This window comes from Mustelus asterias, chromosome 11 (genome assembly GCF_964213995.1).
Source record: "Mustelus asterias chromosome 11, sMusAst1.hap1.1, whole genome shotgun sequence".
NCBI classification, from domain to species: Eukaryota; Metazoa; Chordata; class Chondrichthyes; order Carcharhiniformes; family Triakidae; genus Mustelus; species Mustelus asterias.
Window position 1 is genome coordinate 23,194,871 of NC_135811.1, and position 21,568 is coordinate 23,216,438.

General features: G+C 40.3%; 1 protein-coding gene across 1 annotated transcript in view; it reads right to left on the reverse strand.

Moving 5' to 3' along the window:
- Nucleotides 1–21,568, reverse strand: part of atrnl1b (attractin-like 1b) — an 887,738-nt gene that overhangs the window by 738,102 nt on the left and 128,068 nt on the right. The window contains exons 6-7 of the mRNA XM_078223252.1: nucleotides 10,685–10,859; nucleotides 5,811–5,904 (exon numbers count right to left, since the gene is read on the reverse strand). Of these exons, the coding sequence (XP_078079378.1) occupies nucleotides 5,811–5,904; nucleotides 10,685–10,859 (269 nt within the window). The remainder of the gene's footprint in view (nucleotides 1–5,810; nucleotides 5,905–10,684; nucleotides 10,860–21,568) is intronic.

Sequence of the window (21,568 nt, forward strand, 5' to 3'; positions counted from 1 at the left end):
TTACTGCCTCCTGGTGGTACTGTCTGTCAAGCATTTTGAAGCAAATCCTCGCGCATGTGGTAGATTTATTGAAACAGATTTTCAAACAATAACATTAGAATGTGGAATCACTCAAATTGGAATTTTAAGCTATTGGCAGTTCTTAATCCATTGAAAACGTGGTTCTCTCGATGCAGGTCTCTCAATTTTTGTTTAAATCCTTGCATGCATCTTGCAATAGATATTAATACTCGGCAACGCTGTACTATTCTCATTTCAAACACTTCCATATCATTAGTTGCTTCCAAAGCAACACAAACAAAATAAAGTTCCTATCACTTTTTCCAATATAGCATGCTAAACAAAAGTCACTTTCCCACAAGAAAACATGCAATAAAGGGGGTTATGTTTCTTACCTATAATTTTTTTTTAAGATTGGTTGCTTTGAACTTGTATCCAAAAACACTTAACATTTACCCACAAGCTCACTGCTCCCCTGACCTTTCTATTTGCCACTCCTCCTGCCTGCCACTCTCTCCCCATCATCCTGCTTACTGTAATGCAGCTTGCTCCCTCCCTCCTTCTCCCGGCCCTCGTGAGAAAAGACTCAGGAAAAGGGCAGCAAGGGGACGCAGCAAGGGTTTAGGAGAGGAAAATGACAAGCGGGAGGGTCGGGGAGAAAAGCAGTGGTTTGTTTTTAAAAGACTGAGCGTGTGCAGGAACTGCACTAACACAGAAATGGTGGAAGTGCCATTCAAGGAACATCCCTAATTTACAAACCATGCTAAAATGTAAATTTACTGGGGGGGTATTACCTGCACACACCTTAACCCCAATCTCAGAAAAATGTACTATATATATATATATATATATATATGATTCTTCTGGCTTGAGTAATTTCATCTACCATCCTCCATCCGCTGGAATTGGACTGAGATTTCCCAAACTTATCTTACACATGTTCCTTTTCAAACATCCAAAAGGGTTATTACACTAGGTTAGGAAGATTCGTCATGGTAAACTTGTGGGGTTATCGGGATGGGGTGAAGGTGAGGGCCTGGGTGGGATGCTCTTTCAGAGCGTCAGTGCAGACTTGATAGGGCAAATGGCCTCTTTCTGCACTTGCATGGATTCTATGGTCCTCGGTAAAAAGATAATCTAACCTTCCTAAATGTACCCCACTCATATGTTTCTCTTAAGCAGGAACCTACTGTTGTTCTTAAACCCAGCGAATACACTGAAGATACTAATTTGCAAGATTCAAAAGCCTAGCAGTTCATTGGGAAACCTACATCATCAGATCTTTATTTTTGGAATGGAAGCAATGTTATCAAATATGTTCAAGTGAATCCAGGTCAAAAGGAGAAAAATCACAAGGACTCAGTGTTTTAAGATGTTTTTGATTTAATCTTCCCTCATCAAATCTGCATAACACTTTCTCTAAATACTTGCAACCTCCTAAAAGTCACTGAGAGCCTGGGTCTTACATTTATTTTTGTGATTCCCTTACATTTATTGGGAATCCCCTTTCTTTCTCATTGTTCATCAGACAAATGTCTCTCGTTTTTCTCTGTTTGTCTGCCTCTTTTTCCTCAAAGGTTTCAGAAAGTTTGGAACATGTTTTTTCCTTAAGGAAAGCAGCAAACCAGTTGTTAGTCGGCAACACTTTCAATTCAACATTATGTAAACAAAATCACCATGCTCTTGGATTTCAGCCAAGTTAGCAAATGTGGCAAAGTTATTTGTTTAATTGGTATTTTAACATGATGGATCTATTCCTTGGTCAGTTATCGATTCCAAATCAGTCTACTTGTAATATCATCCCAATTGCATTAATTACCCAAGCTATCCTTGATTTAATATACAACCTGCTAATCTAATGCTTCATCCTTTGTTCATTTCACGGCAAGTTCTCAAGTTTCTGACAGTTCCCATTCTACAGACCTTAGCCTTAAAAGAAGGTTCCAAAAAGGCTATCAAAATAACTGATATCCTGCTGATGTGGAAATCGAGTATTATTTGACACTCAGCACTGATGCATATACAGTTTCTTTTTGACACTAACCTACAGCTGCAAAGTCTACAATATTGCACTACAAACTATTCAAAATGCACGCAATCCCCAGTTGGTCATCTGATAATATAGCACCAACAGGTGGGTTGCTGTGTCCTGAACAACAATATCAGTGTCATGAAATAAAAGCTAATACTGGTTAACAATTAGAAGGCAAACCATCCCACATAATTCATATATTAAGATTTGTGAAGTTTGCTTGGTGCCAGCAATATTACTAAATTGTTCACAGTTAGTATGAGTACTGATGGACAGAATTTCCTTGGTTTTACTTCCATTACATATCCTAGCTTAAAAGATAGCTCCCCTTGTTTGTAGGGATTTCAGTTACTCGGAAACAAGATTCTGAAGCAAGTAGGGAGGGATGTTAAAAAAAATGCATGAAAGGGGCATTTTCAGTAACAACCATTGATGTTGAGGAGCAGCAGATGCTTAGTACATTGACTGAAACAAAGTACCACTGACAAGGGAGAGGGAGACTGGGGACAAGTCAACATGGTACTCATATTCAAAGGAAGTCACAAGTAGTATAGAGGCAACAACAGATCCATTATTCTTACTTCAATTCGACATAAAATAATGGAATCACTTAATAGATGTAAGTTTCATTATCTGAATAATAAATTGTCAACTTGGATTCTCACAATTCATTCCTAACTGTTCAATGCCTTGACCGTTTTGGAGAACGTGGCACCACAAGTGCAGTGGGCAGTGGATTATATCTAGGCATCCAGGAGACAGATTTGCAAAGTTCCAGCTGAAAACCTATTAGGTAAACTGAAAATTGTACAGATTCAAGGCAACTCTTGGAGATCAATAAGATATTGGCCGAAGGGTAGAAAACAATAGTTATATCAGGGTTGTGGAAATAGTAAAATGCAGTGTTCCAGGAAACGTTGGGACAATAGTTTCTAGCTTATATCAGTAAGAAACATAATGTAAATTGCTCAAATTTGCATGATGCCAGGCGAGGAATGGCAGTGGAATTGGAGGCAGCTAAGAAATTACCGAATGAATTAAATATAAAGGACAAAATAAAATGACAGATTAGTCTGCATTAAAATTGAAGTGCTGCAACTTTAAAAAGGAAAATAGGCAGCACAGCTATTTCATGAATAGTATGAAAAATGGCAAAGGATGACATTGAGGAGTTCAAAGTCTTAGAAGACTTGGTATGTTCAAAATGTCCAAGCAATGAAGGACAGAAATTAATAAATCAAACAAAATGAGTAAACAGCCAAAACAGAAGAATGTAATTCAGAGAAAGTTACATTGAAAAGTCTAATACTCCATGCAAACCAATACTTTATTATTTTGTCCAGTTCTGGTCACCAAGACACAGGACCAGGGAGAGAAATCATGGACCCTGGGCCTCTGACCTCACTCCACACTCCCTTTAATTCTCCCGCTCACATCCTTCATGTCCCAGAATTGGGAAATATCGTTACAGTGGGATTGAATTGTTTTACATAGGTTTAGCAAAGCTTTTTGTACTCTATGCCTCTATTTATGAAGTCCATCAAAAGCTCAGGCTTTGTTATGATACACTTTACAACCACGACTTTGTCAAACATTAACACATAACTTAGTCATTCATATTGTGCAACCAGATCTATTCCTTTGAACCTGACCCTGTGCAATGTTCAGACAGCAACATCCAAAAAACTGGAGCTTCAAGCACCTCGAGCAACAATCTAATGTACAAATGAGAATGCCTTGAATGGACAGTGACATATTCTATTAGCACATGACTCTGATTTTAGTGCCAAGATTAAAAGTGGCAAAACTTTCCAGTAAATTAGCACCACTATCCCAATCCACACAAGTGGGTTTTGTTAATAGAAAAATCATGTTTCACATTGTGCAATAAATATTTTTTTCATTTTAAATTGAAACTAACCATTCATAAAAGTCCTGCATGGAGAATATAACAGGAGAGGAAAGTACTGCAGAGACTGGAAATCTGAAATGTTAACAGATAATGCTGGAAATACTCAGGAGGTCAGGGAACATCTGTGGTGAGAGAAACAGAGAAAACACTTCAGCAGGTCCATGATCTGCACTAGTTCTGACCAAGTGTCACTGACCATCAGACATGCTGAGCATTTCCAACACTTCTCATTTCTACTTGAGAAAAAATAACCCTTATAAGACTTCTTGGGAGTGTCTCATTCCCCTTCAGCAAAGAACCCAGCAGCAGCTGCCAGAAATCTACTTTGGCACAATGTTCAACGTGAATTTCAAAAAGGCTAAGCTATGAAGAAAATGTTGAAGCATTTAAATTGATCTTCAAAAGAAAAAATGAACAAAAATGTCATAAAAGCAAAATCATAAAACATTTTTTGCCTTTATGCATAAGAAGCATAGTTAGAGAGACACAGACAAGACCCCAAGTCCTGGTCGCCAGAGGAGGAGGAATGAGTCAGTCACACTGTGCACGTCACACACATGATCTCACCCACGCTTGTTCCCACCCTCCTCTCACCCTCACTCACTCTTTGCAGCTTTTGGGAAGAGCCCAAATTTTTAACATTTCTCCTCCTAACTCTGCCTCCTCATTTTTTAAAAATATCTTAGCGAGCCTATAAAATGCCCCTTTTCTATTACTTTGATATCCTTTTTATTTGAGGGTGCTCAAAACTACACAATATATGCTCACTACGATATTTCACAACCAGCATTTTCTCACCTTCAGGCCCAGGCAGTTTGGATAGTTTCTCGCTGAGGCTGAGTTCAGGATGACGAAAAGTTGTTAAAACGCACTTCCTCTCAGCCCAGTCTAACCCTCCAGAAGCCACAGGCCCTACTATTCTACAACTACCACTTCTCATGGTCTCCCTGGCCTTTTTAGCCACTGACATTTGTCATCCGTTAGTCGGCTGGTGCCTGCATAGGAGGGCGAGCATGCAGCCTCGGGTGGACTACATCATCATGAATGCACCATGACCATAGAACAAAACAAACTGCCACTTTCACTCCAGAACTTTGGCCTGGAGCAAAGCATTTAACTTGCACTTGTCTGCAAACACATTGAGGCCAACAGTCAGCCACTTGAGAGAGGGGTGGTGCTACCCAGGTCCCCCAATGATTGATGCTCTGTGCACCCTCTTCTTCCAGGCCCTGTCATGTCACTTGAAGGACATTTGAACCCTCAAGGCAGTACAAAAAAGGCCCTCAAAGTGGAACCATAGTCAGAATTGAAGAGAGAAGGATGGCTGAAAAGTCCAGGTTAAAGGCAAAAATAGTGGCCTTGTAGAGATATAATATTTTAACTGGTATACTAGAGGTAAATCTGTAAATTAAATGCCAAATATAGTCTAGCTGAGGTAAATACATCGTAACCCTTCAAGAACTAACTGGATGTTGACGTGCAAAAATTTTGAAGTCATTCTGAATGAATGAACCAACATGGGACAAGTGGCCTTGCTCATTCATAATTATCTTGCCAGCAACCTTCTGATGATTACAGCACACATCTTAAAAAATTGTGACTGAGAGAAGTTGAAGACACACCATCAGGCGATGAGGGAGGGAAAGATTACAGTGATAATGCCCCTCATATCAGAGAACATCTTAACGGGATCTATTTTTCACAAATTTCTTCACAGTCAACCATGGCATACTCCTGCAATTTGACTGGCCATAAAAAAAATTGAAAAATACTTTAAAAGTACCAAAAGTTTCTGTTCTGAATGTTACTATGAAGCCAAATTAGTAACAAATTTGAAAATAGAATTGAAGTCAGTTTAATTCTTACCTGATATAATGTTAGAGAATGTCCATATCTTGAAGGTGGCCTTGCAACACTTGTTATGGGTACACCCGTCCAAACACTGCTCTCCAAATCATACCTGAAAGTCAAATCAAATACACCAATGAACGATAGTGAAATATACCATGAACAGAGAAATGCAGTTATTAGCTTTTTATGCACATTTAGATACAAGAATTCCAATTTTTTGTTGGTACAAATTAACAATTTACCACAGTTTATGAAATAAACTTATAACTGACAGGAGATAAAACTAAAACATATCCTGAGCTGAGGGAATTTACTCTCCAAATATATATATTTTTCATAGTTATGTCCAGAATTTTGATTTAAATTTGGCTATACAACATATGTCCTTTGGTACCACTCGTTAGCAATTGCACCTTCACCAATTTTCTGTTGCTTTGCATGAAGATGCTGAAACCTTTAACTTTTGTAGTTCAGATTGTGCACAAGCTGATTAGAATCAAAGCTTCATGGACTCCTTCCTCATGTTAGGGCCAGAACCCCAAAGTATATTAGGAAGCCAGACTAGATCCAACAATTTTCTTTTCATAAAAAAGTGAGGAAACACTCCAGGATTCCCTCCAGGATCCCTCCTTCACTCCAGGATTGATTCCACTAACAAAAAACTTTATTTAAAGATTCCACTGATAAAACAGGGATCTTTATATTAAAACAATCTTTATTCACAACACAGTTTAAATACAACTCCAACAAAGGAAACAGCTCAATCATTAACAGTCGAATAATAAACAATTTTAATTTCTAACTTATCACTGTTCCCATTCCAAATACGCATCATTTCTCTTACAGACTTAAAAGACCACTTTAAATAGAGTTAATCACAAATATACTTGCGATAATAAGCATAGACAGCCTTGGAGCTTTGAGAGAGATCGGAGTTTCAGTAACTTGCACAAGCTTCTCTCTTCAAACAATTTCCAGCTAAAACTCCAACTTCAAATGGTAAAAACTTCGCTCTCTCTGCGAAAGACCCAGCTCTGCACATTAACCACATTATCACATGGCCCTGTCAATCAACTTCGCAGGGAATCTTCTGGGTAAACAAGTGCCCACTAACTCTATAAAAGTAACAAATTCCTCGCGGAAATGAATAATTAGCTTACTTTTACAACCCTTGAGCTAAATGTTTTTTCGGATATACCGGCTGCCTGTAGAATAAAGCTAAAATTTTTGAACATAAAAATATCATGTATAATATCAAAGCAACTGCCTATTATCATCACACTTGGAACTACCAGCGGTTGTTCCAATGCATAAAGGGCGGCACGGTAGCACAGTGGTTAGCACTGCTGCTTCACAGCTCCAGGGACCTGGGTTCGATACCCGCCTTGGGTCACTGTCTGTGTGGAGTTTGCACATTCTCCTCGTGTCTGCATGGGTTTCCTCCGGGTGCTCCGGTTTCCTCCCACTGTCCAAAGATGTGCGGGTTAGGTTGATTAGCCATGCTAAAATTGCCCCTTAGTGTCCTGAGATGCATAGATTAGTGGGATTAGTGGGTGAAATATGTCGGGATATGGGGGTAGGGCTTGGGTGGGATTGTGGTCGGTGCCGACTCAATGGGCCAAATGGCCTCTTTCTGCACTGTAGGGTTTCTATGATTAAAGTATATTGATAAAGGATGATTGTTGCTTCATCTGACTCTCCTTTTTCATTTTTTACCACTCATTTAAACCCTTGATCTAAAGCATCACAAGTCTGAATTTTCTTTTATATTATCATATGAACTACATCTGGTCTGTTGGAGGATCGTCATGATGTGGAGATGCCGACGTTGGACTGGGGTAAACACAGTAAGTAGTCTAACAACACCAGGTTAAAGTCCAACAGGCTTATTTGTAGCAAACGCCACTAGCTTTCGGAACTGGCTGTTCCTTCGTCAGGTGGGTGGGAATTATGATCACGAAGGAACAGCCAGTTCCGAAAGCTAGTGGCGTTTGCTACAAATAAGCCTGTTGGACTTTAACCTGGTGTTGTAAGACTTCTTAAAGTCCAACAGGTTTACTTGTAGCAAACGCCACTAGCTTTCGGAACTGGCTGTTCCTTCGTGATCATAACTCCCACCCACCTGACGAAGGAATAGCCAGTTCCAAAAGCTAGTGGCGTTTGCTACAAATAAGCCAGTTGGACTTTAACCTGGTGTTGTGAGACTTCTTACTCTGTTGGAGGATGTCAGCATTTTTCACTGCTTCCAATGTGCGTTGTCTCAATTCACTACGACACCTTGTCCTAATCACAGACAGAATTAACCTTTGTTTTATAAAACTGTGTGACGATGCTGCACCTGCTGCAGACAGCACAGTTCTAAGCTTGTCATGTGATCTGCAGCAGACAGCTGTCCTTGTTTCTGTAATACATTTAATATTTATACAGAGGATGAAAGACAGACAGTGCATATTTCTTCTTGCCAGATGGTGCTCAAACACATCAAGCCCAAACATTCATACAAAATAGCATTAGGCCATAGGACCTCTCAAACCTGACATTCAATAAGATCATGGCTGAGCATCGACTTCAATTCAACTTTGCTGCCTAAACATCATATGCGTTGATTCCCTTAAGTGTCCTATTATCTGTCTCAGCCTTGAAAATGCTCAATATACTTAAGTATGTTCATGGCTGAGATAATCAAGTCTTAAAGGTACAGACAATGTGAGTGGAGGGAGCATTAAGCACAGGTTAAAGAGATGTGTATTGTCTCCAGACAGGACAGCCAGTGAGATTTTGCACATCCAGGCAGGTTGTGGGGGTTACAGATAGTGTGACATGAACCCAAGATCCCAGTTGAGGCCGTCCTCATGTGTGCGGAACCTGGCTATCAGTCTCTGCTCAGCAACTCTGCGTTGTCGTGTGTCGTGAAGGCCGCCTTGGAGAATGCTTACCTGAAGATCAGAGGCTGAATGCCCGTGACCGCTGAAGTGCTCCCCAACAGGAAGAGAACAGTCTTGCCTGGTAATTGTTGAGCGATGTTCATTCATCCATTGTCGCAGCGTCTGCATGGTTCCCCCAATGTACCATGCCTCGGGACATCCTTTCCTGCAGCGTATCAGGTAGACAACGTTGGCCGAGTTGCAAGAGTATGTACCGTGTACCTGGTGGATGGTGTTCTCGCGTGAGATGATGGCATCCGTGTCAATGATCCGGCACGTCTTGCAGAGGTTGCTGTGGCAGGGTTGTGTGGTGCCGTGCTCACTGTTCTCCTGAAGGCTGGATAGTTCGCTGCGGACAATGGTCTTTTTGAGGTTGTGTGGTTGTTTGAAGGCAAGAAGTGGGGATGTGGGGATGACCTTGGCGAGATGTTCGTCTTCATCAATGACATGTTGAAGGCTCCGGAGGAGATGTCGTAGCTTCTCTGCTCTGGGGAAGTACTGGATGACGAAGGGTACTCTGTTCACCGTGTCCCGTGTTTGTCTTCTGAGGAGATCTACCTGGTGTTGTTAGACTTCTTACTGTGTTTACCCCAGTCCAGCGCCAGCATCTCCACATCATGGCTGAGATAGACAGATTTGTAATCAGGAAGGGAATCAAGGGTTGGGTTAAGCCAGGAAAGTGGAGTTGAAGATCATATCAGATCAGTTATAATCTTACTGAATGGTGGAGCAGACTTGATGGGCTGAATGGTCTACATGTGTTCCTACAACTTATGGTCTTAACAAATGAGCATCCACACCATTTTGTGTAGAGAATCAAATTAGATATGCATGCTGGAGTGTCCTCAAAGAGTACTTGGCTGGTAAAAACCACTGTGCAACTGCGCAGAAGGTCCCAGGATTAGTTATCTGTGCCAAGCTACTTGATCTCAGTCGTAGTAGCTGCAAATGTCAGGAGACTTGGATGAGGTTGAGGGAGAGGTTGAGGGAGAGACAACTCAACTTGAACTTGCATTCTTAAATTATCCACAGGTATCTGAAAAATACACACGTGGACATTGGATTTGAGCAACAAGAGGCTTGTTGGTGAGGCACCCAGCTATCTAACAGTGTGCCAATACTCATTATTTCTTTACTGTGCTGGAGGGCAATGGGCATCCAAGGAATTATACCATTTCACATGTCAATATCTTCAGCTGAGATGGAGCAATGAACGACAACCTTAAGAAAACTGACAGAAATGGGGGGGAAGTGATTGAAATTCATAAAATGCCTGGAATAAATCTAAGTACTTCAGACACCAGAAATTTCAGCACCGTGTGGAGAATCTGCTCGTCGCAGCCTGACAAAATGAACGAACTGCAGCATTCCCTATTACAGGTCAAAGATGTTTGCCAAAGTTAATTCAAGCTATTAAGACTTAGTTTGGTTGCAGAAAGGGCCTGGAGAGTGCCGATCAATAAAGCTTTTCTAATTTCAGACAAAACTTACACTTGTCAAATAATTTACCAAATAGTTTGTATGCAATAGAGATAAATGTCCATGAAAAAACTGTTTAAAAACTGTAGCAATGAGAGACAACTCAGCTCCTTCCAGCCTAATTTTTTCCAAATATCAGCATGAAAGAAAAATAGCAACAGCATTATTTGGATCACAGTTTTATATTTTGGATGTTCCTAACGTAACATCTCTGAATTATCCAGTCTTTCAAATATGCCAGACTTAAAGGCTTACATGCAGAAAATTTAATACTAACATTAGTAGTAAGCCTTGTTACAAACTCTGGAAATTTTAACTGAGATTAATTTTATTGAGATTTGAAATTCTTTCCAAATTCCAAAGTTATTTGGTTAAGATCAAAGCAAGAAAAATAGAGCTAAGAGGTCATTGTATTATTTAAAGCAAGCATGCACATTTTCATGCAAAAAACAAAGACAGCAAAGACTAAATTACAGACATACTTACTTAAGGACCATCTGTGATGAACTATAATTGAAGGTATATCCACCAATCACCCACATAAATTTTCCATATACAACAGCCTTGTGTGATGCACGGCTCACACTGGGGCTAAAGGGTTTAATATTTGGCAGTACCCAGTAGGATTCCATTGATGGAACAGTCAAAGAACAATCTGGTCCTAGAACACAGGGTGAAATATTTCATTTTGTGATATGCATTTCCACACAACCTGGAGACTGAAAGCAGCAACTCAAAAGTATCCAATCATATTAATCATCCCAAATCATGTTTGAACATGCTTCATTTTAAAAATTTTCATTGTCAAGTTAATGATCATGCAATGGTCAGATGTACAAATGATGCTGATCAACGCAAAATTACATCTGCTACAGAATGAAAGATCAGCATAATAAACACCTCAGAATTCAGATGTGCAAAGCACATTTGAGAATTTAAATCTTTTGTATAAAAGCAAATATTGTTCAAATGTATTGTTTCAAAATAGATTGCATGAGTGAAACAAAAGTATTAAATTTGATTGTAATTTAGAGACATGGAGATAGGACAGGAGACTGCCATTCAGCCCATCGAATCCATGCCCGTTCACCTTGGAGCCATCTAGTCACAGCTCTATTCCCCGGTTCCACTCCCATAACTCTGCAGGTTTATTTTCTTTTGAAATAATTACATGTCTTGCTTCCACCAGCTTCAGGGACAGAATGTTTCAGGTAATTACCAATTGCTGCAGAAACAAGTTCTTTCTCACATTCCCCCTTCAACTCTTACTCAACACCTTAAATCCATTTCTCTAGCCCTAGTATATTCTATGAATGGGAACAGTTTTCCTTGTCTACATATCCAAACTTTAAATTTATTCAGAATGTACAAAATTGTACTGTAATGTTGAAAAACAATCCTAGCTTTTCCAACCTAACCTTGCAGCTAAAATTCCCCCATCCCCAGAACCATTCAAGTAAATCCCTGCTGCACCCTCTGAAAAGACTCCCCCATCTTTCCTAATGTATGATGATTAGAAAGGGATGCAACACTCCAGCTGTGGCTGAACCAAGGATTTATAAAGATTCAGCATAACTTCCATGCTTTATTACCCAATGCCTTATGAAGTCCAAGATTCCATATGCTTTGCTAACCACTCTTGGTATGTCCTGCCACCTTCAAAGATCTTTGATGATCTATGCACATGCACCTTCAGGTCCCTCTGCTCCTGCACAGTATTTAAGACTGTGCCACTTATGTCTATATTGCTTCCCTATCCCTTCCATCAAAATGCATCAATTTTTATTTGGCAGTACTAAATTCCATCTACCAGTAGTCTGCCAATCCAAGTCCTGTTGTAGTCATTTAGTATCATCCTCACAATTAGGATGTGGGCATTGGTGGCAAGGTTAACATTTGTTGTCTATCTCTAATTGCTCAAGATGGTGGTGATGAGCCACTTTCTAGAACTGTTGCAGTCCATCTGGTGCAGGTACACCCAAAAGCACTGTTAGGAAGTTCCAGAATTTTGATCAGCAACAGCGATATAGCTCCAAGTCAGGGTGTTGCATGGCTCAGAAGGGTACCTGCAGGTGGTGGTGTTCCCCATGCGCCTACTGCCCTTGTCATCTCTACACCTAGAAGATCAACATGTTTGAAAGATGCTGCCAAAGGACCCTTGGTGGTTTGTTGAAATCATACATAATTTCTTGAAATTATACATACTACACTGCTGCCACTGTGCATCAGTGATTTGAGCAATGTCATAGGTTGACGGAAGGGGTGCCGATCAAGCAGGCTGCTTGTCTGGATGAATTTGAGCTTTGAATGTTTTTGAAGCCGGACTCACTCAACCAAGTGGGGATTATCTGTTAATATTCTTGACTTGTGCCTTGGACAGGCTTTGGGGAAGTCAGGCATGAGTTACTTGCCTCAGAATTCCCAGTCTCTGATCTGCTCTTGCGGCCACAATATTTATAAGGCAGGTGCAATTCAGTTTATAATCAATGGTAACCCTCAGGATGTTGATAGTGGCAGATTCAGCATGGCAAACGTCATGGGGAGATGGTCATCAGAGAATCCACAGTGCAGGAGGCGGTCATTTGGCCCATCAAGCCTGCACCGACAACAATCCCACTCAGGTTTTATCCCTGTAACCCCACATTTACCCTCCTAGTCCCCCTGAAATTAAGGGTCAATTTATCATGGCCAATCAACCTAGCCCGCATATCTTTGGAGTGTGGGAGGAAACTCACGCAGACATGGGGAGGACATGCAGACTCCACACAGACCTTGACCCAAGCTGGGAATCGAACCCGGGTCCCTGGCACTGTGAGGCAGCAGTGCTAACCACTTTGTCACCATGCCACCCGTTAGATTCTCTCTTGTTGGAGATGGTTATTGCCTGATACTTCCATGGCTTAAATGTTACTTATCGCTCATCAGCCCAGGCCCGACAGCTGTTCAGGTCTTTGCTGCATATGGTATCTGGGGAGTCGTGAAAGCAACTATTGGGACCCTTGTTTTTCTGATGTATAATAATGACCTAGATCTCGGTGTACAGGAGATCGTTTCAAAATTTGCGGATGATACAAAACTTAGAAGTATTGTAAACAGTGAAGAGGCCAGTCAGAACTTCAAAAGGGCATATAAAAGTTGATGGAATGTGTAGATAGGTAGCAGAAGTTGTTCAATGTGCAAAAGTGAGGTAATGCATTTTGGTAGGAAGAACATGGAGAGACAGTACAAAATAAGGGGTAAAATTCTAAAAGAGATGCAGGAGCAGAGGTACCTGGATCTATATGTGCACAAATCAGTGAAGGTAGCAGGGCAGGCAGAGAGAGCAGTTAATAAGGCATATAGTATTATGGGCTTTATTAATAGGGGCATAGAGTACAACAGCCTCTATTAGGTTATGCTAAACTTATACTAAACATTCATTAGAACTCAGTTGGAATAGTGTACACCACACTATAAGCGAGGGTGCGAACACATTGAGAGAGTGCAGGAGAAGTTCATAAGAATGGTTCCAGGGATGAGATACTTCAGGATTGATAGAGTGGAGGGGTTGGGACCGTTCTTCTCGGAGAGAAAGCAGAGGAGAGAAGACTTGATAGAGATAGAAGCAAGGAACAGGAGTAGGCCATTGGACTTTTGAGCACACTCCACCATTCAATATGACCATGGCTAATCCTCTATCTCAATGCCATATTCCCACTTCCTCCACAAAATCATGAGGGGGTTGGACAGGGTAGATATGGAGAAACTATTCCCCCTCACAAAAACATCAAGAACAAAGAGGGCTCTGATTGAAGGTGATCTGCAAAAGAAGCAAATGTGATGTGCGGAAAAACCTTTGCATACAATGAGTGGTTCGGGTTTGGAACGCACTGCCTGAAATTGTGGTCGAGGCAGTTTCATTTGAGGCATTCATGAGGGCATTAGATGATTACTCGAGTAGAAACGATATGTAGGGGTACGGAGAAAGGCAAGGGAATAACACTAAGCCACAATGCCCAATTGGACAGCCAGTACACACACGATGGGCCAAATGGCCTCCTTCCACATCATAACAATTCTGTGATTCTATGGCTGCTTCTATATCTGAGGAGTTGCGAACGGTGTTGAACATCAGGGATGTTCACTGATTGGACGCTTCTGATCTAATAATGGAGGCAAGATAATTGATGAAGTAGCTGATGATGGTTGAGCCCAGACACCATTCTGAGGGACATATGCAGCAGTGGCTTGAGACTGAGATGAGTGACCTCCAACAACAACTATCTTCCTTTGTGCTAGGTATCCCAGTTTTATAGATAGCTTTGCAAAAACTATGAATAATGATAATTATTCACACATTTCCATTCTTTACCACCACTACCTCCCTCTGAAAGACTTTTGTTTATGCTTTATCTATGAAAATAAGTGGATCACAAAGGATCAGGCTGCGTTTGCTGATGTTGCAACTGCAGAGGGAGCACTCCCCACACATGCAATGTCGGTGCTATGTCATTGACAGCAAATACAGAAAAGGAAACACCATTCTCACTCCCGCCTGCCCGTCATTCTCTTAACTGCTCCCTTCCTCCCCCTTTATCAAACTCCCTTCATCATTTCCTCACACTTACTGCACTCTCCCCTTCCAGGATCAACTGCAATTACGTCACTTGCACACTTGTTATTGCTCGATGTTGACACCTCCAGTTTACTCCCACAGTCCAAAGATGTGCAGGTTAGGTTGATTGGCCATGGTAAATTGCCCCTTAGTGTCAGGGGGATTAGCAGAGTAAATAAGTGGGGTTACAGGGATAGGCGAGATTGTTTTCGGTGCAGGCTCAATAGGCCAAATGGCCGCCTCCTGCACTGTAGGGATTCTATGATTCCAGTGAGCGAAGCTAGTCATACCAACAATGGTAAACTAAGGTCGACAGTAATTTCAGTTGTTTTGTGACTGGCACGGCTGAACAAGCTAGAACTCTCAAGTACATGAGATTCGAGCATATTGAGTCACCCCAAATCATGTCCAAAATATGATTCATTTTACATAATTATACTTTGATAATCAAGTTACTGATCATTTAAATTATTTTGACAATAGTAAATTACAAATATATAATTGACACTGTCAGTTTAGTTTCAGAAGCATTTATTTGTCCGACAAAACTAGATTCTGAAAAAAGATTAGAAGTTTTTTTTTAAATACATATACAAACATGCTTAAAAACATTATTCTGATGACACAAGATAACCATAGCCAATTATCAAACATATTTCATTACTTGGAGATCAGATACAATTCACCATGGAGAATGCACATTCATATTATCGGAAGTGACAGTCAGCTTGCGTATTCATGAGTAAAAACATATATTGAGAGAAATTTGTGTTGCTCATAAGCAAAGCTTTCCTGAACCCAAGTAACAATTAGCTTCATGGGAAAATATAAGCAGAGGGGAAAGTATCCTGGAACATATCATATCATATATATATATAGTATATGGACTACTGAACCAAGAGTGGAAGTGGGATCTGCCTAATATGGGAATAAGGAGGAAAAACTGATCTTAGAACAGGAAAACCACCGGACTTATGCAAAATGACCACAGTTTGCCAGGATAAGGTGGGAGCCACAGGGAAGGGTAATCGAGAGCAACACCTATGCACCATGCTGTACGTGTGTACTAAAATCAGATCTCAAAACACAGATGCTACCCATAGGAAGCTAAACAGCTGATTCTGAATTAAGGTAAGCAGTCACAAGATTCCGTACTACATCACAGGTTAAAGGAGCTTAACAGACTTGGTGGAAAAAGCTTCACATAAGGCAAGAAACCAAACAAAATGCAGATCATGAAGAGAACAAGCACACAAGAATAAGATAATGAACTTTATGAGCTCGATCCTAAAGTGCCAGACCTCTAATACAGTCACCTCAGGATTGCATCTAGTACAATGCAGTGGATGAGTCTGTGAAAAACAGCTTAGATATTTCAACATGTAGTGAGACAGATCACGTGGAAAAGAGATTTCAGATTCTTGGGATGTTGTAATAAGTTCTGGTATAATGAAATAAAATGCACATGAACCAAACTAGCATCAATTTGCTCATAGAAAGGATAGACAAAGCAGTTGTGGAGAATTTCAACTATGCATACAGGGGAGGGGAAATCTCCAAGCATACGAATTAAAATTAATGCTGCTCTTTGAATATCATGGCATCAACATCCATAGCAGACAAAGGTTTCACTCGTGAGTGCATTCGCAATCTTTTATCATTTTAAAATTAAAATTAAGGTACATCCAAGGTGCATATCAAACGACTAGAAACGGGAAGAAAGAGGCAGCATTCCACTGAGTTCAAAAAGTTGACTCAAGTTAATAGTTTATCTTACAGATGGTTGAACATTAGTTATAAAATAAATGAGAAATCTCAGCTCTGAAGATATTTTAAACTTTTGCTGTAACTCAACAACTTCTATTTAATTATCTGTATTTTTAGTGGAACATTTTCCATTGCTCAAACCTAAAGATTTCTCGTTTGTTTTATAAGTAATGTTCAACCATCTGTAATTTAAATCTGCTTTTGCATCATTGCTTCCAACACCAGACACCAAAGTTCCAATCAAAGTATTTGTTAGGTTTATCTTTTCTAGAGGCACTCCTCCTTTTGGCAAGGTTTTGCCAATGCACCCTCAAGTTAATATTGTGTTGACATGCTTCATCATTTGAAACCAAACAAAGATATATTTTAAAAGCAGTATTCTACTGTGAAATACAGAATCAAATTAGCAATGGCTTTTTTCAGAATTTCAGTTTGATAACTTTTAATTGAGCGACTGTATTTTCTGGCATCAAAACAGAAAATCCTGCAGAAGCTCAACAGGTGTATCAGCATCCGTGGAGAGAGCAACAAAGTTATCACAAAGCATTTCGAGATGAATATGACTTTCCATCAGAACGGTGCGACTTTTTTGAGGTGAAGAGAAAACAGGGAACTAGTTGGCTTATCAGTTATTGAGAAAATGGTGGAATTAAGGAAATCTTAATAATACCTAGAAAAGCATAGTACTTGGTTTAACTAATGGGGCTTTACTAAAATCGCGAGCATGGAGGGATTTTCTTCGGAGGAAACACGGAGGAGGTTGGCGAGCACTCATTGGAATTTAGAAGAATAAGAGCCGATCTTATGGAGACATATAGGATTAAGTTTTAAGTTCAAGTTCATTTATCAGTATCACAATTATACTATTTTCTAATTTCACAGAAAAAATATCAATTGAGCTAGTTTGAGCAGGTAAAATTCAACCCATAACAACAGGATAATAGTCCAGGAGCTGCAATGAAGTAACTGAAAATCTCCTAGTCGTCACACTCTGGCGCCTGTTCAGGTACACAGAGAATTTAGCTTGGTCAATGCACCTAACCAGCACATCTTTCAGACTGTGGGAGAAAACCTGAGCACCCGGAAGAAACCCATGCAGGCAGAGGGAGAACGTGTAAACCCCGCACAGACAGTGAACCAAACCAGAAACAGAACCCACGTCCTTGGCACTGTGATGCAGCAGTGCTACCCACTGTGCCACAATGCCACCCATTTCAAAGGGCTTGAAAGGAGTGATGCTGAGAGGTAGTTTCCCTTGTGGGAGTATCTAGGACCAGAGGGCATAATCTCAGAGTAATCTCAGAGTTAAGATAGAGATGAGGAGGAATTTCCTCTCTTGTTGGGTAGTGAATCTGTGGAATTCTTTACTGCAGAGTGCTGTAGAGGCTGGGTCATTAAGTATATTCAAGGCTGAGATAGACAGATTTTTAATCAGTAAAGGAATCATGGGTTAAATGGGGATAAGGCGGGAAAGTGGAATTGAGGATTATATGAAATCAGTTGTGATCTCACTGAATGGTGCAGTAGACTCAATGGACTAAAAGGCCTACCTCTGCTCCTACATCTTATGGTCTTATAAATTTTGTTTAACAAATTTATTGGGAGTTTTTGAGGATGTAACTAGTAAGATAGATAAAGGGGAATGAGTAGATGTAGTGTACCTGGATTTCCAAAAGGCGTTCAATAGGCTGACACATCAAGCTTAATAGGCAAAGTAAATGTGCAAGAGCTGGAGGTAATACATTAGCATGGATAGAGATTTGGTTAATAGATAGGAAGCAGAAAGTGGGCAGAAATGGGACTTTTTCAAATTGGCAAGTAGTGAATTGTGGAATATCACAAGGGGCAGCGCTGGGGCCTCAGCTATTTATAATCTATATTAATGATTTAGATGAAGAGACAGTGAGTAATGTATGATACAAATCTAAGTGGAAAGGTAAGCTGTGTGGAGGACACAAGAGGCAAAGAGATAGATAAAGTGAGTTGAGAGCAAGATGACAAATAGGTTATAACGCAAGTGTGAAGTTTTTTACTTTGACCAGAAGAATAGGAGATTAATTTTTTTTTAAAGAAGAGAAACTTGTGGATGCTCAAGGAGATGTTGATGTGCTTGTGCAAGGTGTGCAAAAAGTTAACATACATGTATCAGGGTTCTGGGGGAAAAGGGAAGGGCAGAGGCATAGAAAATGGGTCAAACATGGTTGAGTGCTCTGTCAACCACAGTGGAGGGGAATCCTCAGCTGAGGAAAAGGAAGACATGTCAGAAATGCCCTTATGGAAGGTCACATCATCAGAACAGATGCAACCAAGTTGGAGATACTGGGAGAATGGAAAGGATCCTTACAAAAAGCAGGGGATGGGGAGATGTCATCCAGATAATTGTGGGAATCAGTGGGCCTATAATGAATTTTGGTAGACAGTCTATCAGAAATGGAGACAGAGAAGTCAAGGAAGGGAAGTGTCAGTGATGGACCTTGTGAAAGTGAGAGCTGAGTATTTGGAAGCAGAATGGATTAATTTTTCCAGTTCTGGATGAGAGCACAATAGCACCGATATAAACATTGATTTACTCAAGAAAGGGCTGTGGGAGGGACCCCATAGAACAAAGAATGATCCACATATCCCACGAGACGACAGGCATAACGGACCCATGTAGGTACCTATTGCCAAACCTTTTATTTGGAGAAAGTGAGACAAGTTAAAGGAGAAATTGTTTAATCACAGAATAAATTCAGCTAGGTGGACAAGGGTGATGGTGGATGGGGCTTGTTCAGGCCTTCATTCAAAGAAGCAGCAAAGGTCCTCAGACTGTTCCGGTAGAAGATGAAAGTAGAGGAAATGGACATCCAAAGCAAAGAGGTGGCAGTAATAGCCAGGAAACTCAATTATTGAAATTACATTTGTGATTCTCCTGATGCCAATGTAAGAAAGAGACTGGGCAAGGAGAGAGAAAACAGAGTCAAGATAGGAAAAAATATGTTCAGTGAGGCAGGAACAGGCTGAAAAAGTGGGTCGACCAGGACAGCCCTGTTTGTGGAATTTCTAGCAGTTGGTCATGTGAAGTCAAATACTTAGATTATTGATATGTGCAGGAAGTAAATAAAGCCAACTTCTACGCAAGAATCATTCTGCTATTGACATCGACATCCACATGATGGTGCAACTAGACCTTGCAGTTATTCAAATCTCATTACTAGAGGCTAGAATAGAGACGCAGACACATTATATAAAAACACAATGAAAATAAACTCGGAGTAGGTGAGTTATAATTAATAGCTATTATTAATATTTTACTGGTGTGAGGAAAGATTCGGCTTTCTTGAATATTTTTCCCTCTTCATATGACTTTTAAAATTTAGCAAAGATTAATTGCACAAATATTTCTGGAGCAGAACGTCTCGTAATGTGCCCCCCCCCTAAATTGGGCATCCTCATGCACCTTTTAACTGCATGATATAAATTTGCACGTTACAAAGTGCAAGCTGATAACTGCACAGCAAGGATAATGAGACATTTGGGATCCTGAACAATGAATAACAGAGATGGATCATCGGTGTCAATGAGATTTAAGGATTGAGAAAGATACGGAAAGGACAGAGGAGAGTGAATCGTAGTTAAATCAGCTGAAGTGAGAGAAGAGAGAAGGAATGATTGGATTAATAAAGACAAAAAAAAGTTGACAGCAAGAAAAAAAAAAGCAGCATGTTTAAATTTAAAGCAACATCTACCTTTATTTCAAAACTTAGGAATCTGGATATCTTTAGATAAATATTGTATGGATCATATTCCTTACACTGCATTAATAGTTCATCTTTAATTCCTAGTTAAGTCAATGCACTGGTAGTTACATACCAACAGCTGCCTGAAGACAGTGGTCACTGATCAAAGTCATATAATCAAGGTATTCTTTACTGAAAGCAAGATCACAACTAGTCCCATGTAATCTATTTTATTTCTATCTCAAAATTATAGTGGTTATTAGTAAAACCAAGTAGCTGGAGCCACAGCAGTAAACATAGATTCTTAAATTTTACATTGAATTTTGAAAAAACTTTATAGCTGAGAGTCTGATGATGGGTCCCATAATGTGGTGTCATTTATCTGCTAATTGTATTCACCATTGCCATTTTCCAGACAAGCAGCTGTTGGTAATGATCTGACTATTGCCATTTACACACTCAGCCCCATCTGGTTTCTTTACTTGTCCCATTATCATTTCCTTTTGTCTTGCACCATCATTCCTTTTGTCATATGATCTTTCCTGTCTTCCACCCAATCCCAGAAATTCCCAATATTTTTTTTCTCCTGTCCCCTTTCCCAGCCTCTGCATTTAACCAAAAAGCTCTTGCATCTCAACTTTTTTCAAGACCACACACTGCAAATAAAGAAAAGGACAAACAGACCATACTTTCTAATGATCGATTTTAAGCTCATGTGCTCTCCCAAGCCTTTTATTCTCCATAAGGAGACCAGGAATCACAAATAAATCTGTCGCTGCAGGTGCATTCCATTTGTATGCCGCATACGAACAAGGAGGAGTAGGCCATTCAGCCCCTCAAGCCTGTTCTGCCATTTTGTAAGATTATGACTGATCTGACAGTAACCTCAAATCTGCATCCCATCTACCCCCCTATAACCTATTACTGCCCCACCCCCCCTTGCTCACCCAGAATCTAACCACCACTGCCTTAAAAATATTTTAAAACTCTGCTTCCACCACCTTTTGAGGAAGCGTTCCAAAGACTCACAACTCTCAGATAAAATTGCACCTCATCTCCATTTTAAATGGGCAACCCCTTAAAGAGTACCCCCGAGTTTTAGATTCTCCCACAAGAGGAAACGTCCCCTCAACATACAAGATCCTAATGGATCTGGACAGGGTGTATGTTTCAATCAAGTCACCCCTTACTTTTCTAAAGCCCAGCAGATACAAGCCGAGTCTGTCCAACCTTTCTTCACAAGACAGCCTGCCCATTCCAGGTACTAGTCTGGTAAACGCTCTCTAAAAT